Genomic DNA, 13,951 nt, shown 5'->3' with positions numbered 1-13,951 from the left:
AGGGCTAGCACATGAAATTAGGATACTGCTGGTGTGGAGGATGAACACCAGCACAGCACCGTGCGGCCAGTCAAGTTCACAACGGTCTCTGGTTAAATTATTTTGGAGGCTGAGTGTTTTTTTATCTGTTGCTCTAAAGGAAGAGGATTGCAACGCTGATATTGACATCGATGCACTGAAACTGGAAATCTTCTGCCGAGCTATTCAAAGAGATGAGTATGTGCAGTTTGGATTCTCTATCCTACCCCCCCCCCCCCCACACACACACACACACACACACACACACGAAAGGTTATCTATTCACAAGTATAACAACTAACATCACCTGCACTGTTGTGTAAAGCCACCCTTGCATCAGATTATACAACAAAAGCCTTTTAAATTTAAGCGGATATTAGTCTTCCAGTTTTGATCTTATAACCTTGCTCACTCTTCCCTCCCCCACCAACAACTTGTATTTATATAGCACCTTTAATGTCCCAGTCACCTGTTTCATGGCTGTTGGTTTTACTGCAAGTTGCCCCATTCTCCGTGAAACTGACCGTCAAGGAATGTAGCACCTGACTTTCTTGCCCCAAGTGATATATTGTGGGGGAGGGGGGAAAAGAGAGGGTTCAAATGCAACTTTTTTATAGATTTACACATGTGCTAAGTTTGCACAAACTGGACTCTCTCTGGTTGTACCTGTCCCTCATGGGTGTGAGGGGGTCAATTGTCCCCACACTGGCTGTTGGACCAGGCCACTTATTCCCTTTGCCAATCGGTGCCTATGCTGCGGGATTCCTGAACTCAAACAAAAACTCACTGGAGAATGTTCCGCTTATGTTTGTTCAGTTGGTCTTTCGACGCAAAGGATGATCCCGTTGAAGCTGCGAAGGGGACCATACTGATAAAGGTCATCGTAAAGCTCATGGATGAAGGTGAGTGTTGCCTGGTGCAAAATGCTGGATCGTATGCTGATCTTTGACCTGTTTTCCTCAGTGTGCTTTATTGAGGATCCTGCCTAACTATTTATTAATCTCTCTGAATTATAAAACAGTACATGTGAGCACATTCCTTCTCACCCTTTCCACACAGGAGTGTGTATGGATTAGGTGTCCCGAATGGGGCTTGAATCCATGACTGAATTTTCTAATGACGCACTGACCGAATTAGCCAGGGTCCTGAATGACGGGGAGGAGATGCAGTACTGTTCCTCGTCCCACCTGCTCCACTTATTGATCTTGGTAGTCAGGTGACTGGTGCTTACATTGACTATTTTTAAATGTCTTTCACTTTAGAAGTTCAGCTGAAATACTATTTGCCAGAAGTGAAAGACTTGCTGCTGTCAGATTATCTCGTAACCCTGAGCTCCAATTCATACTTCGAATTCCTCCTGCAAGCAAACTACGAACATTACTTAAAAGCACAATCCTGATTCCCTTTGTGTTTCTCCATATTCTGCTGCCTTTCAAGATCCTTCACTCAGCAGTTCAGATACACCACCTGCAATGTTTAAACTTTTGTATAAAAATGTTCTGAATTAACTTGTGTTTCCAATAAAAGTAATTAAGTGAACTGTCTGCTTCCTGGCTGACCAGTAGGTGATTTGACACAGATTCTGGTATGGTGTAACCAGCCCTGTGTGCACAACTTCATGCAGAAACTCTAACCAAAAAAACTTTCCCTCTGCTCACAAAGATGCCCTATAAATGGGAATAACCTGTAATGTGTGGATAAGTAATTGCCCTTTCTGTTTCCCAACAATGTTCTCTGCTACTCTCCTGAAAGTGCTGATCTTTGTTTGACACATTGCTACTGCACTCCAGTGTCCATTCCGGGGGGAGCAGCTTGTGACCTATCGTCCTTCCCCAAGCACAGGGCTGTTCCCTCCACTTAAAATGTAGTTTTCTTTCTCGCTCTACATCCCCGTAAAACAACAATACCGGAGGTTAAAAAGACATAGCAAATTGTATTAGTACGTTACTTATTTATTTGTCTGTACAGTATCTTACAATTTCCTTTCTCAACACAGCTTTTTACAAGATAGTAAATGTCAACTTCATTGATCTTAAAAGGATAATAATGTTCCCTTTGGATCGAATATTTACATTTCAATCAGCAGGAATTGCGAAAAGAACTTGTAGTATAAAATTGTAAGATGTGGGCAAAAGGCCAGTGAGATCACTTCCACCATACCAGCTCTCTCCCCAATCAGCAGTAACTATTTTCTGTCTGAAAATTGTGGTATTGCTGTAACATTTGTCAATCCTTTTGAACAATTATAGCTGATCTGCAGAGAAATCCTGTTTCCAGAGAAATTCTGGACTGTACTCGTTGCCATGGTCACAGCTTTGTTCACAGGTGTACACAACAAGTGTTCCCCAGTCCAAACTCTCTCCAAGGCGATCCACTTTCAGTTGGTTAAGCAACTGTGGCATCACCTGAAATAAAAACCACTTGGTCATCGTCAAATATTCAACTGGATCAAACAATCCACAATAAAGCTTTTTGTAGTTTTTCCTCTAGTAGATTTTAGCCATACAGATGCTGCAAACTTAAATTAGGCATATCTCCTTTTCTGATACAAATTCCCTGTTCAGCAATAATCCTGTATAAAAGGAAACATTATATATAGCTTATAATCAATATCTCCTTATTGTTTAGTTAAGCTTGATTGTATAGTATGCAAGGCAATGAGAAATTAATCATGTTTGGGGCATAGAGTTTGAGTTGTGTGAAATCACCATCCCAAAAAACTATTACTGACTAGATTAGACCGTAAGCCACAAGTCTGTCTATTTGGTACGAGCACAAAATTAGTTTTAAAATATAAACCGTAACAATTTTCTCTGGAGCAGAACCTTCATTATATCCTTGTGATGTACAAGAGACAAACTCCTGAGCCTTTAATGAGCTGCAACTGACTTGTTGGCCATTAACTTGTGCACTCTGATCCAGCTATAGTTATAGTTAAACTGAGAATAATTCATACCTGAAATTCAAATTCACGCATGGCCCCACAGGAGCAGTTGGGAATATCTATATCCAAGGGAATGTTCTCCCCAGACACCCACAATGGGCTTCCTCCTCTGCAGTAACGCAGCACCTACAAGAAGAACCGTAGAGAGAGTACAGAATACACACACACACACTACACAAAGCTTCATATCAAACCTAACATTTACTGAACAGCTACTTACAGATGTTGGAGCAAATGCCATTTCATAGAAATTTACAGCACGGAAGGCCATTTCGGCCGACCAAGAGCTATCCAGCCTAATCCCACTTTCCAGCTCTTGGTCCGTAGCCCTGTAGGTTACGGCACTTTAAGTGCACATCCAAGTACTTTTTATATGTGGTGAGGTTTTCTGCCTCTACCACCCTTTCAGGCAGTGAGTCCCAGACCCCCACCACCCTCTGGGTGAAAACATTTCCCCTCATCTCCTCTATAACTCCCTCCAATTACTTTATATCTATGCCCACTGGTTGTTGACCCCTTTGCCAAAGGAAACAGGTCCTTCTGATCCACTCTATCCAGGCCCCTCATAATTTTATACACCTCAATCGGGTCTCCCCTTAGCCTCCTCTATTCCAAAGAAAACAGACCCAGTATCTCCAATCTTTCCTCATAGCCAAAATTCTCCAATCCAAGCAACATTCTTGTGATTGCACTGGAAAGGGTGCAGAGGAGATTTACATCTTTTCTGTAATGCGGTGCCCAGTACTGCACGCAGTACTCCAGCTGTTGCTAACCAGTGTTTTATACAGTTCAAGCATAATCTCCTTGCTCTTGTATTCCATGCTTCGACTAATAAAGACAAGTATTCCATATGTCTTCTTAACCGTCTTCTACCTTCAGGGATCTGTGGACCTGCACTCCAAGGTCCCTTGATTCCTCTACACTTCAGTGTTGTACCATTTAATGTGTAATCCCTTGCCTTGTATTACATCACATTTATCCGGATTGAATTCCATTTTCCACTGTTCTGCCCACCTGACCAGTTAATCTTCCTGCAGTCCGCAGCTTTCTTCTTAATTATCAACCACGCAGCCTATTTGAGTGTCATCTGCAAACTTCTTAATCATACCCCCAACATTCAAGTCCAAGTCATTGATATATCACAAAAAGCAAGGGTCCCAGCACTGAGCCCTGCGCAACCCCACTGGATACAGCCTTCCAGTCACAAAAACACCCATCAACCATTACCCTTTGCTTCCTGCCTCTGAGCCAATTTTGGATCCCATGGGCTATTACTTTTGTGACCAGTCAGCCATGTGGGAACTTATCAAAAGCTTTGCTAAAATTCATTTGCATGTCATACGCACTGCCCTCTGGTACCTCCTCGAAAAATTCAATCAAGTTAGTCAAGCACGACTAAACATCAATTCTGCAGTAAGAAATAAGGATAACATTTGAAGCACCGTGACATTCCAAAAGCAATTACCAAAATCTAAATGAAATATTCTATTTATTTTGAACCAGCAATAAATGGTGACCATTATTTGGGGAAAAAGCAGGGGAGTGGGACTTATTGGATAGCTATTTCAGACATGACGGGCTGAATACCCCTTCTGTGCTGTTCAATTGCCATAAAGACCTCTCCACCTTGCTCAGAGGAACACAGGAACAGGAGTAGGCCATTCAATGAGATCATGGCTGATCTAACTGCATAATCTTTGGGCCATATCCTTTAATTAACACAATGCTATCAATCACCGATTTAAAATGAACTGATCTTGCATCAATTGCCATTTACGGAAGATAGAATTATAGAATGGTTACAGCACAGGAGGAAGCCATTCAGCCCATGCTGGCTCTCTGCAAGAGCACTTCAGCTAGTCCCACTTCCCTGCCCTTTCCCCATAGCCCTGCAAATTTATTTGCTCAGGTACTTAACCAATTCCCTTTTAAAAGCCATGATTGAGTCTGTCTTCACCATTCTTTTAGACAGTGAATTCCAGATCCTAACCACTTGCTGCGTTTAAAAAAAAAAAGTGTGTTTCCTCATGTCGCCTTTGGTTCTTCTGCCAATCACCGTAAATCTGTGTCCTCTGGTTCTTGACCCTCTGGCCAATGGGAACAGTTTCTCTCTCTATCTACTCTGTCCAGATCCTTCATGATTTTGAACACCTCTTTAAATCTCCTCTCAACCTTCTCTGCTCTGAGAACAAACCCAGCTTCTCTAGTCTATCCACATAACTGAAGTCTCATCCCAGGAATCATTCTCCTAAATCTTTTCTGCGCCCTTTCTAAAGTGCGGTGCCCAGAATTGGACAATACTCCAGTTGAGGCTGAACCAGCGTTTTATAAAGGTTCATCATAATTTCCTTGCGTTTGTACTCTTGACTATTTATGAAGCCCAGGATCCCATATGCTTTTTTAACTGCTTTCTCAACCTGCCCTGTCACCTTCAACATTTGTGCACATACACCCTCAGGTCTCTATGTTCATGCACCCCCTTTTGGATTGTACCCTCTAGTTCATATTGCATCTCATTCTTCCTACCAAAATGCATCACTTCGCACTTTTCTGTGTAAAATTTCATCTGCCATGTGTCTGCCAATTCCACCAGCCTGTCTATGTCCCCTTGAAGTCTATCACTCTCCTCCTCACTGTTCACTATACTTCCATGTTTGTGTGTGTTGTCTGCAAATTTTGAAATAGTGCCCTGTACACCCAAGTACATGTCGCTGATCCACATCAAGAAAAGCAGTGGTCCTACTATTGACCCCTGGGGAACACCACTGTATACCTTCCTCCAGTCTGAAAAACAATCGTTCACCACTACTGTTTCCTGTCACTTAGCCAATTTCGTGACCATCCTGCCACTATCCATTTTATTCCATAGGCTTCAATTTTGTTGGCAAGCCTATTATCAAACACCTTTTGGAAGTCCATATACACCACATCAACCATACTGCCCTCATCAAAAAAACTCATCGTTAGTTAAACATGATTTGCCTTTAACAAATCTGTGCTGGCTTTCCTTGATTAATTCACACTTGTCCAAGTGACAATTTTGTCCCTGATTAATGTTTCTAAAAGCTTTCCCACTACCGAGGTTAAACTGACTGGCCTATAGTTGCTGGTTTATCCTTCAGGGGTGTAACATTTGCAATTCCAAGTTCCAAACTTCTACCACCCTTTGTGCATAGAAGTGTTTCCTAATTTTTAGACTATGCCCCCTTGTCTTGGAATTCCCAACCAGTGGAAATAGTTTCTGTCTACCCTAACTGTTCCCCTTAATATGCTGAAAACTTTGATCAGATCATCCCTTAACCTTCTAAATTCGAGGGAATATAACCTTAATTTGTGTAATCTCTCCTCGTAATTTAACCCTTGAAGTCCAGGTATCATTCTGGTAAACCCACTTCTTCCAAGGCCAATATATCCTTCCTGTAGTGTGGTGCCCAGAATTGCTCACAGTATTCCAGGTGTGGTCTAACCAGGGTTTTGTACAGCTGCAGCATAACTTCTACCCCCTTGTACTCTAGATATAAAGGCCAGCATCCCCTTAGCCTTGTTTTTATTATGTTCTGTACCTGTTCATGACATTTTTAATGATCTATGTACCTCAACATCAAGTCTCTTTGGACTCCCACTGTTTTTGGCTTTTCACCATTTAGAAAGTACTGGGTTTTTTTAGGTCCAAAGTGGATGACCTTGCATTGAAATCCATTTGCCACAATCTGTCAACATCCCTTTATAATGTAATGTTTTCATTTATACTGCCCCCTATCTTTGTCATCAGCAAATTTGGATATGACTTTCTATGCCATCATCTAAGTCCTTAATAAATATTGCGAAGAGTTGAGGCCCCAACACAGATCATGCAGGAAACCACTGGTCACATCCTGGCAATTTGAGTACGTACCCATTATCCCTATTGTGTCTCCTACTGCTCAGCCACTTTCCTAACCAGGTCAATAATTTGCCCTCAATTCCGTGGGTTTCATCAAATGCCTTCCGGATATCCATATCAATAACATCCATAGACAATCCCCTGTCCACTACTTTGTTCAAAAAATTCAATCAGGTTTGTTAGGCATGACCTACCTCTTCCTCACCTTTCTCCTCTTTCTCTCCCCCTTTCCCCCCCCCCTCCCCCCCCCCAAAATCCATCGAAATCCTAACATCACATGCATCATAAAAGTCGGTAGTTACTTTTAGCCTGGAAGTAATTTTGACAATGTTACAGGTCATCTGTCACCCATATTATAGGAGAAGTCAGTTAATTCTATTGCTAGTGCACATAAACATGGCATAATTCAAATTATTGACTTCGTGGCAGTGGTGAATATTCAACTAATCACCGAGATGGGGAAACAGATAATCCACTCACCCTTCATGCTTAGTAGTTACTGGTTGCAGGATTGGTTGGTCAGGATCGGTGAAATTATTCAAGGAACAGGAACCTAGTGATTCTGTACTCGCAATCCAGAGGTCATGAGTTCAAATCCCATGAGGGCAAGTTGTGAAATTGATTTTAATAAATTGGTAATTTGTGGGCTGTCACAGGAAAAACAGCATGCACAATGAAAACTGATTATCATAGAAAACCAAATGGTTCACATAACCTTTAAGGATGGTTACCTACCCCACCACATCCCCCAGGCGTGTCATGTACCTGATCGGGTGCCAGTGCTATCCTCCTCTTGAAATGAGCGAAGATCCGGTCTTCTTTCGTCTCATGTTTTGCCATGGCCTCCAATTCCTGCTCGTCCAAGGCCTCAGTCACGCAATCTGAACACAACACCTACGTGAGTTGTTACTAGAACTCATCGACCCTCCATCCTGAAGTGCTGCAGAGCATAGCTGTGCAGTAAGGCACTTCTGCACACTGTCAAACACCAGATCACAACTAGAAAGGAAGTACAGTCTAGGCTGACACTCCAGGGGAGTGCTGCATTATCGGAGGTGTTGTCTTTCAGATGAGACGTTAAACCGAGGCCCCGTCTGCTCTCTCAGGTGGATGTAAAAGATCCCATTTCGAAGAGCAGGGGAGTTATCCCTGGTGTCCTGGCCAATATTTATCCCTCAATCAAACATTTAAAAAGTTATCTGGGCATTATCACACTGCTGTTTGTGGGAACTTGCTTGTGTGCAAATTGGCTGCCGTGTTCCCTACATTGCAACAGTGATTACACTCCAAAAGTACTTAATTGTCTGTAAAATGCTTTGGGACGTGCGGTGGTCATGAAAGGCGTTATATAAATCCAAGTCTTTCCCGCTACCCTTCTATTAGCCCCCTAACAGTAGCCACACTATATCAAGAAATAATGGAGGCTTGCAAGAACGGTACGGCAATAATCATGGGGAATTTTAATCTTCGTATTGATTGGACAAATCAAATTGACAAAGGTAGCCTTGAAAAAGAGTTCATAGAATTCGGGATGGTTTCTTAGAATACATTGTGGAACTAACCAGGGAGCAGACTATTTTAGATCTGGTAATGAGTCTGGATTAATTAATTAATGATCTCATACTAAAGGATCCTCTTGGGAAGAGTGATCATAGCATGGTAGAATTTCAAATTCAGTTTTGGGGGGGGGGGGCGGGGGGAGAAAGCTAGGTCTCAAACTAGTGTCCTGAACTTAAAGACAATTACAAAGGTCTTTACAAAGCAGAGTTGGCTAAAGTGGACTGGGAAAATAGATTAAAAGGTAAGCAGTGGCAAACATTTAAGGGGCTATTTCATAACTCTCAGCAAAGATACATTCCAGTGAGAAAAAAAGACTAAGAGAAGGATGAATCATCCGTGGTTAACTGAGGAAGTAAAGGGTGGTATCAAATTGAAAACAAAGGCATACAATGTTGCGAAGAATAATGGAAGGCCAGAAGATTAGGAATATTTTAGAAACCAGCAAAGGACAACTTTATATAAAAAAAAAGAATAGAACGAGAAGATAATTTATAAGAAATATGAAACAGATAGTAAGAGCTTCTACGGGTATATAAAAAGGAAGAGAGTAGCGAAAGTAAACATTGATCTTTTACAAGATGATGCTGGGGAATTAATAATGGGAAACAGGGAAATGGCAGAGACTTTAAACAAATATTTTGTATTGTTCTTCATGGTAGAAGACACTACCAAAGCATCCCAATAATGGATAATCAAGGGGCTATTGGGAGGGGGGAAACTTGAATCAATCACTGTCACTAGAGAAAAAGTACTAGGCAAACTAATGGGACTAAAGGTGGACAAGTCCCCTGGACCTGATGGCCAGCATCCTTGGGTCTTAAAAGAAGTGGCTGCAAAGATAGTGGATGCATTGGTTGTAATCTACCAAAATTCCCTGGATTCTGGAGAGGTCACAGCAGAATGGAAAACCGCAATTATAACTCCCCTATTTAAGAAAGGAGGGAGACCGAAAGCAGGAAACTATAGACCAGTTAGCCTGATATGTCATTGAGAAAATGCTGGAGTCCATTATTAAGAAAGTAGTAACATTTAGAAAATCATAATGCAGTCAAGCAGAGTCGGCATGGTTTTATGAAAGGAAAGTCATGTTTGACAAATTTGCTGGATTTATTTGAAGATGTAACGAGCAGGGTTGATAAAGGGGATCCAGTAGATGTATTGTGTTTAGATTTCCAGACGGTATTCGATAAGGCGCCACATGAAAGGTTACGGGGGTGGGGTTACTATATTAGCATGGATAGAGGATTGGCTAACTAACAGAAGAGAGAGTCAGGATTAATGGGTTATTTTCAGGTTAGCAAACTAACTAGTGGTGCCACAGGGATCAGTGCTGGGACCTCAACTATTTACAATCTATATTAATTACTTGAATGAAGGGACCGAGTGTAATGTAGCCAAATTTGCTGATGATACAAAGATAGGTGGGAAAGCAAGTTGTGAGGAGGACACAAAGAATCTGCTAAGGGATATAGATAGGCTAAGTGAGTGGGCAAAGATTTGGCGGATGGAGAATAACGTGGAAAAATGTGAGGTTATCCACTTTGGTAGGAAAAATAAAAAAAGTAAATAATTTAAATGGAGAGAGATTACAAAATGCTGGTGTACAGAGGGATCTGGGGGTCCTTGTACATGAAACACAAAGTTAGCATGCAGGTACAGCAAGTAATTAGGAAGGCAAATGGAATTTTGGCCTTTATTGCAAGGGGGATGGAGTATAAAAGTAGGGAAGTCCTGCTACAACTGTAGGCTTTGGTGAGACCACACCTGGAGTACTGCGTACAGTTTTGGTCTCATTTAAGGAGGGATATACTTGCATTGGAGACAGTTCAGAGAAGGTTCTCTAGGTTGATTCCGGAGATGAAGGAGTTGTCTTATGAAGGCAGGTTGAGAAGGTTGGTCCTATACTCATTGGAGTTTAGGAGAATGAGAGGTGATCTTAGTGAAACCTCTAAGTTTCTGAGGGGGCTTGACAGGGCAGATGTAGAGAGGATGTTTCCCCTCATGGGGGAATCTAGAACTAGGGGGCATAGTTTCAGAATAAGGGGTTGCCCATTTAACATGGAAATGAGGAGGAACTTCTTCTTTCAGAGGGTTGTGAATCTTTGGAATTCTCTTCCCCAGAGAGCTGTGGAGGCTGGGTCATTGAATATATTCAAGGTGGTGATAGACAGATTTTTGAAAGTTAAGGGAGTCAAGGGGTATGGGGAGCGGGCAGCGAAGTGGAGTTGAGCCCAAGATCAGATCAGCCATAATCTTATTGAATGGCTGAGTGGGCTCGAGGGGCCAAATGGCCTACTCCTGCTCCTATTTCTTCTGTACAGAAACAATCCAGCTGAGCAGTTACTTTGCTGCCCAGGGCTTGGAGAAGAATGTTAGGGTTTCTTGTATGAAGGTTTTGGGCAAAGGGGAATAACTGTCCTTTTATTTTTGTCCCATTCTTGAATCTACACCTGACTGGTTTTATCCTTAGTCAGTTACATGTTCCGCCGTAACATGTTAAGCGAGAGCTGGGATTTCAATCATAAACCTGCACCAATCGAGAGCAAATTGTAAATAATAATAACCTGTACTACATACGCTGGCAAACTCCGCGAAGGAGTGGAGCAGCCACTGAAAAGTGAATGATCGTCAGAGATAGATTGGAGACTTCAGAACACAAGTCAACTACAGCGAAACCAATCTTGAAGTTTTCTTAACTTCTGTTTCCCATCTTTGATTTTAAAGGATTTGCGTGGGATTCTTTATAATTCTGCACTCAAATAATTAACTTGGCACAGTACAGAAGTACAAAACGAATTAGTTAATACAAGTTAGCTATTAATCCAGTCCTTACCACTGTCTGCTGCGGACAAGGATTCCAAGCACTCTGTAAGATCTTCCAGCTTTTGTCCCTCTGAGTCCTCGAGTTCCATCACCAACTCCAACTCCGGGAAAAGGATGTTGAGAGACAACAAACTGCCGCCTGCATCACCTGCAGAAACAAGGCCGGAAGACATAAGAAATAGGAGCAAGCCATGCTGTTTGGGGCTGGAATTGGGAGAGACTTCTTTACTCGGGGAGTTGTTGGCCTGTGAGGTTCCCTGCCGCGGAGAGTTGTTGATGCCAGTTCATTGGATGTGTTCGGGAGGGAGTTGGGTGTGGTCCTTGCGGCTGGGGGGGGGGGGGGGGAGGTGCTGGGGTGGGTGATCAGCCATGATCTTGTTGAATGGTGGTGCAGGCTCGAAGGGCCGAATGGCTTACTCCTGCACCTATTTTCTATGTTTCTATACGGCCCCTCAAGCCTGCTCTGCCATTCAATACGATCATGGCCTCAGGTCCACTTCCCTGCCTGCTCTCCATAGCCCCTTATTGGTTAACTTAACCAAAAAACCACTGGAGGACTGCTAACGTTGCACAGCTGTTCAAAAAGAGAGAAAGGGATAAACCGAGTAATTACAGGTCAGTCAGCCTAACCTCGGTAGTGGGCAAATTGTTGGAAAAAATTCTAAGGAACAGGATAAATCTTCATTTAGAAAGGCACGGATTAATCAAGGCCAGTCAGTGTGGATTTGTTAGATTACATTTTTTCAGGAGGTGATGAGGGTAGCGCGTTTGATCTAGTTGACATGGATTTTAGCAAGGCCTCACATGGTAGACTGGTCAGAAAAATAAAAGCCCATGGGATCCAAGTGAAAGTGGTAAGTTTGATCCAAAATTGGCTCAGTGGCAGCAAGCAAAGGGTAATGGTCGGTGAATGTTTTGTGACTGGAAGGCTATTTCCAGTGGGGTTCCAGAGGGCTCAGTACTCGGTCCCTTGCTTTTTGTGGTATACATCATGTAGGGGGCATGATTAAGAAGTTTGCAGATGATACAAAATTGTCCGTGCAGTTGTTATAAGAACATAAGAAATAGGATAAGGAGTAAGCCATTTGGCTCCTCGAACCTGCTCCGACATTTAATACGATCATGGCTGATCCGATCATAAACTCAGATCCACTTTCCTGCCTGCTCCCCATAAACCCTTTATTCCCTTATTAGTTAAGAAGTTGTCTATCACTGTCTTAAATTTATTCAATATCCCAGCAAATTCCACAGATTTACAACCCTCTGAGAGAAGAAATTCCTCCTCATCTCAGTTTTAAATGGGCTGCCCCTTATTCTGGCAGAAGGGGAAGGGGGGAGGGAGAACCGGCCGCAGCCTGGGGGTGGAGAGAGAGAAGAGGGAACTCGGGTTTCCAACCCTCCCGCTGTGGGCGGGAGTCTACCGGAATGGGCCAAAGGTCTCAAGGCACAGCTGTTGGCAACTCGGGGAAACGGTCCCCCGGTATTGGGAAACCTGGACCGCTGAAACAGCCAGTCCCGAGCGACACACGGGGGGCGGGGGCAAATCTCCGGGTCAGCGGATTACCGCTAGTTACTGGTAGGCTATCGGTGAGTTAGTGACTTGCTGCTGGTTGGCGGCGGTGATCCGCTGGCTCGGGTGTCGGTCTACGCCGCTCCCTCACTCACCCGGCCGGCCGCACTCCGCTCGATGCCCCGCTCTCCAGTCCGCGCTCTGGTGCTCCTTCCCGCAGTAATGGGCTCGGCGACAACGGGAGCAGCTCTTGGGGCCGGAGGCGCCGCACACGCAGCACAGCCGGGGGCCGGGGCTGGAAGCAGGCCCGGGCTCGGACCCGGGCTCGGGCGGGGGGTCGGCCGGGTAGAAGTCGTTGGTCCGCCCCAGCTGGCTCCGGAACACGGCGAAGCGGCGGCTCGAGCAGGCCGGGAGCGCGCAGCAGAAGAGCAGGAGCGCGCGGTGGAAGGCGCGGCCCCGCGGCGCGTACACCTGCAGCAGGAAAAGCAGCGGCTGCGCGCACCCGCCGCACCGCAGCAGCTCGGGGCCCGGGAGCTGCAGGCTCAGCCAGGCCGGCCGGCCGCCCACCTTGCTGGGGAACTGCGAGCTCACCAGCCGCGCCGGGGCCGCCCGCTCCGCGAACCCCAACTCAACCGAGCTCGAGGCCTCGCCGCCCGCTGCCATCGCTGGGCCCGGCTCTGTTATTGTACGTCACTTCCGCCTGTCCGTGATTGTATCGTTCGCCCCGTTTATCTACGTCACTTCTGCCCAGCCCTTCTATGCGTTTCTTCCGAGGAGGTGACCTTCGGTTGAAACACCATCCACTGAGTCCCCGGGCCGGGGTCCGCTCATTCACTGTCCTGTCCCTCAACCTCTGACCAAAGGGGAATGGGCTCAACTTCAGTTTCGACATTTCGTTTACTGGTGCTAATAAACCATCTATCTGGTCACAGCTATCTGCAACTGTTGGAGACATTCAACAAGTCAGTTGGTCAACAACTGTGGAGAGCAGAGGATTTAACATTTCATCCTTCAACTGTTCTCTCCACAGATGCTGACTGACCTGCTGTGTTTCAGGGTGTTTGATGATCAGACTTTGTATTCGAGAAACTCACCCACCTCCGCCTCTCAGCACAGCTCTAAAAAGTGATGAATAATTTAATTGCGGTGGATTTGCAGTTCAGCACAACGGGATCCTCAGCAGAGTGTCACAGGCAGACCCTCGGCACGAGGA

At 44.5% G+C, this 13,951-nt stretch overlaps 2 protein-coding genes across 3 annotated transcripts in view; one reads left to right on the top strand and one right to left on the bottom strand.

Moving 5' to 3' along the window:
* The window catches only part of nup133 (nucleoporin 133), a 39,690-nt gene extending 38,128 nt beyond the window's left edge, over positions 1 to 1,562 (top strand). For both annotated transcript variants that reach the window (XM_070889732.1, XM_070889731.1), the window contains exons 24-26: positions 140 to 216; positions 835 to 920; positions 1,281 to 1,562. In XM_070889732.1, the coding sequence (XP_070745833.1) occupies positions 140 to 216; positions 835 to 920; positions 1,281 to 1,417 (300 nt within the window). In that variant the 3' untranslated portion in view covers positions 1,418 to 1,562. The remainder of the gene's footprint in view (positions 1 to 139; positions 217 to 834; positions 921 to 1,280) is intronic.
* A 387-nt stretch (positions 1,563 to 1,949) lies between these two features.
* Positions 1,950 to 13,421, bottom strand: pdcd2 (programmed cell death 2). Its single transcript, XM_070889730.1, has 5 exons — positions 12,894 to 13,421; positions 11,239 to 11,376; positions 7,611 to 7,726; positions 2,975 to 3,088; positions 1,950 to 2,423 (listed from the first exon to the last, which is right to left on the bottom strand). The coding sequence occupies exons 1-5, from the start codon at positions 13,399 to 13,401 to the stop codon at positions 2,262 to 2,264; spliced, it is 1,038 nt and encodes a 345-aa protein (XP_070745831.1). The 5' UTR covers positions 13,402 to 13,421; the 3' UTR covers positions 1,950 to 2,261.
* Positions 13,422 to 13,951: the final 530 nt, after the last annotated feature.

This window comes from Pristiophorus japonicus, chromosome 9, assembly GCF_044704955.1.
Source record: "Pristiophorus japonicus isolate sPriJap1 chromosome 9, sPriJap1.hap1, whole genome shotgun sequence".
NCBI classification, from domain to species: domain Eukaryota; kingdom Metazoa; phylum Chordata; class Chondrichthyes; family Pristiophoridae; genus Pristiophorus; species Pristiophorus japonicus.
Note: the sequence above shows the minus strand (reverse complement) of the source record. Positions and strands in the feature narration are given on the sequence as shown.

Bases quoted from the DNA above. Each gene is read 5' to 3' on its own strand.
- pdcd2 (XM_070889730.1), bottom strand. From the start codon at position 13,401: ATGGCAGCGGGCGGCGAGGCCTCGAGCTCGGTTGAGTTGGGGTTCGCG. The intron at 7,727-11,238 runs GTAAGGACTGGA...TGTTGTGTTCAG, and splicing joins CTTGTCCGCAGCAGACAGTG to ATTGCGTGACTGAGGCCTTG. The intron at 3,089-7,610 runs GTACATGACACG...TTCTTCTTGTAG, and splicing joins TAGCACTGGCACCCGATCAG to GTGCTGCGTTACTGCAGAGG.